The sequence below is a fragment of the Rhincodon typus genome, chromosome 45 (assembly GCF_021869965.1).
Source record: "Rhincodon typus isolate 14 chromosome 45, sRhiTyp1.1, whole genome shotgun sequence".
Classification (NCBI taxonomy): domain Eukaryota; kingdom Metazoa; phylum Chordata; class Chondrichthyes; order Orectolobiformes; family Rhincodontidae; genus Rhincodon; species Rhincodon typus.
Genome location: NC_063376.1, coordinates 3078744 through 3082017, shown reverse-complemented (window position 1 = coordinate 3082017; position 3274 = coordinate 3078744). Strand labels below are relative to the sequence as shown.

The 3274-nt window shown below is 49.4% G+C and overlaps 1 protein-coding gene across 1 annotated transcript in view; it reads left to right on the top strand.

Annotated features, from left to right (window-relative positions):
- LOC109923659 (transmembrane 4 L6 family member 4-like) overlaps window positions 1-3274 on the top strand; it is a 14624-nt gene that overhangs the window by 5706 nt on the left and 5644 nt on the right. Inside the window, exon 2 of the mRNA XM_048620025.1 lies at window positions 641-798. Within this exon, the coding sequence (XP_048475982.1) occupies window positions 641-798 (158 nt within the window). The remainder of the gene's footprint in view (window positions 1-640; window positions 799-3274) is intronic.

Here is a 3274-nt window from a genome sequence, read left to right as displayed (position 1 = left end):
ATCAGTGGATAATATGCCACTTTGTCAGCCCAAACATGGATATTGTCCAGATCTTGTTGCATTTGGACATGGACTGCTTCAGTATCTGAGGAGTCACGAATGGTGCTGAACATTGTACAATCATCAGCGAACATCCCCGCTTCTGACCTCGTCACCTAAATGCAAGCCAATGAGAGAGCTCACTGCTTAGATCTCTGCGATCAGCATTGTTGATTGCTCGCAGTACAAAGTTGACGAGGACATCCCAAACCCTCACGGTCCCATCTCCCTCCCATCCGCGCCCCCCTCGCCTCAGTAGCGAGGCAACACTGGCCGACCCTTCCCATCTCCCTCCCTCACCCCCTACTACACACCACACTTAAGCACCGGCCTATCGCACCAACCATTGGTGCAGGTTCCTTCACACGAAATCCAGGAGTCAGGCATTGTGTGGGCAACCCAGTCTGCGGGAAATTGTAACATGATGTATCCGAAAGAAACCCACTTCTGTGTCAGAGAGGTCCGCAACTCAGGAAACCAGCTGGCCGACTCCCCGCCGTCTCCCCCGCCGAAACCGAGTGTCAGAAAGTAGCGCTAAGCGCGAAGATCTCCAATAATCTTCGAACGGTCTAATCAACCTGCCCGCTCGCTGCTCTTTCAGATGTTCCTCTCCATTGCGTTTGCTGGTGTGGGAGTGCTGGGTTCTGCATACTGCCTGATCGTCTCTTCACTAGGCTTGGTGAATGGGCCGATGTGTCAGACTGGAAACGCGAACTGGTCGCGGCCTTTCTACATGGACCCAGACAAGTTGGAGTTGACGTAAGACGCGCGGATGGGAAATTCCAGCTTAGAGAAAGATCCCATTTCGAAGAAGGGCAAAGGGGAGGGGAGGTGACTTGTTTCTGAACAATGACCCCCGCCCACCTCACCTGACCGAGGTGTCCTGGCCCATGTTTAACATTCTGGGAAACCTGAAACTTTTGTGATGATGCTTCTGCTTTCGGGAGCTTGCTATTCATAAATTGGCTGCCTTGATTCCCACATAGACTCAAGGGTGAGAACCCAAGTGTAATTTGTCGATAGTAAAGTGCTTTGGGGGCATTCTGAGGCCGTTAAAAAGAAAACACAATATATGTGTTTTATTTTATTCTCAAGCTGCAATCATCATGTTAACAGTTATGCTTAGCAAAGGGGATAGACAACAGGGAAGGCAGTTCCTGTGATCATTAAGGCCATAAGAACAAAGAACAACAAAAGGACAAATGAGAAGTAGAGCGCAGGAACAGGCCCTTCGGCCCTCCAAGCCTGTGCTGACCATCACACCCTGAATAAATTAAAAACAAACCTTCTGCCCTTATTCGGTCTGTATCCCTCTAATCCCTCCCTATTCATGTAACTATCCAGATGCCTCTGAAATGTTGCCAATGTGCCCGCTTCCACCGCCTTTTCTGGCAGTGCATTCCAGGCTCTCTCTGCGTGAAAAACTTCCCTCGCACATCTCCCTTAAACTTTCCCCCTCTCACCTTGAACCTGTGCCCTCTTGTAATTGAAACTTCAACCCTGGAAAAAGCCTCTGACTATCCATCTTATCTTTGCCTCTCATAATTTTATAGACCTCTAACAGGTCTCCTCCCAGTCGCCGTCTTTCCAGTGAAAACAATCCTAGTCTTTATAACCTTTCCTTATAGTCAATGTCCTGGAGACCGGGTAACATCCTGATGAACCTTCTCTGCACTCTCTCCAAAGTTTCCACATCCTTCTGGTAATGTGGTGACCAAAACTGCACACAATACTCCAAATGCGGCCTAACAAGGGTCTTGTACAACCACAATGTGGCTCGCTAACTCTTGTACTCCATGCCCCGGCCGATGAAGAAATGGGAGCAGGAGTAGGACATTTAACCCCTCCAGGCTGCTCTACCATTCAAAAGGATCCTGGCTGATCCAACACTCCTTACTTTCCTGGCATTGGCCCGATTCCCCAACTGATCAAGAGTCTCTGTCTCAGCCTTCAATACCCACAAAGACTCTGCCCCTACAGCTGTATGTGGCAAGGAGTTCCAAAGACTCTGAGAGAAGAAATTCCTCCTCATCTCAATCTGAAATGGATGCCCCTTTATTCTAAGACGAGATCCTCCCATCTGGGGGAAACATCCTCTCAGCATTGACCCCGTCAAGCCCCTTAACATGTTTCAATCAGATCACCTCCCATTATTCTAAACTCCAGTGAGTAGAGTCCCAAGCTGTTTAACCTTGGCTCATAAGACACTCCCTCCATCCTGGGGGATCAGCCTAGTGAACCTTCTCTGAACTGCCTGCAATGAAATGATATCTTTCTGTCAATAAAGGAATTGAAACTGCTCATAGTTTTGTAGATGTGGTCTCCCCAGTGCCTTGTACAGTTGCACGCAGACTTCCCAACTGTCATACTCCAAACTGCCCTTTGAAATAAGGGCAAACGTTCCATTAGCCTTCCTGCTCTGGTCAGCAGTGGAAGTCTTCGTGGGGAACTGTAACATTATCATCAATAAATCCAACAAACAGTTTGAGGAGAGACCCCGCTGCTGTAGTTGGGACAAGGGCAGTGTGTGGATATGGTGGAGATAAAGCAGTATGGGTTGGGGAAGGACGAGGGGGAGACGGAGGGAGGAAGAGGAAAGAGGAGGATTGGGAGAGGAGGGGGTGAGTGAGTAAAGCATTGGAAAGTTCCGAAGAGAGTCAGTGATTGAAAGCTAATTTGCATTCGTTCAAACAGAGAGAAGCTTAGACAGAAAGTAGCTGAGACGTTGACTATAGGGTGTTGACGCATCCTACATCTTCCTCAATCTGGAGCTTGCGACAAATCACCAAGATGTGTCGAAAGGAAAGAAACAGTCTTTCACCATGTTTACAGCACAGGCCATTCAGCCCTGTGCCAGAATTTAGGCTAACACTGCCCACCATCTCTTCATCTCATCCTGGGTGGCACGGTGGCTCAGGGGTTAGCACTGCTGCCTCACGGGTCCCAGGTTCGATCCCACCCTCGGGCGGCTATCTGTGTGGAGTTTGCACATTCTCCCCATGTCTGTGTGGGTTTCCTCCGGATGCTCCGGTTTCCTCCCACAGTCCAAAGATGTGCAGGTTACGGTGGATTTGCCATGCTAAATTGTCCCATAGGGTTCAGCGATGTGTAGGTTATGGTGGATTGGCCATGCTAAATTGCCCCTTAGTATCCAGGGATGTGCGGGTTAGGGTGGATTGGCCGTGCTAAATTGCCCCGTAGTATCCAGGGATGTGCGGGTTAGGGTGGATTGGCC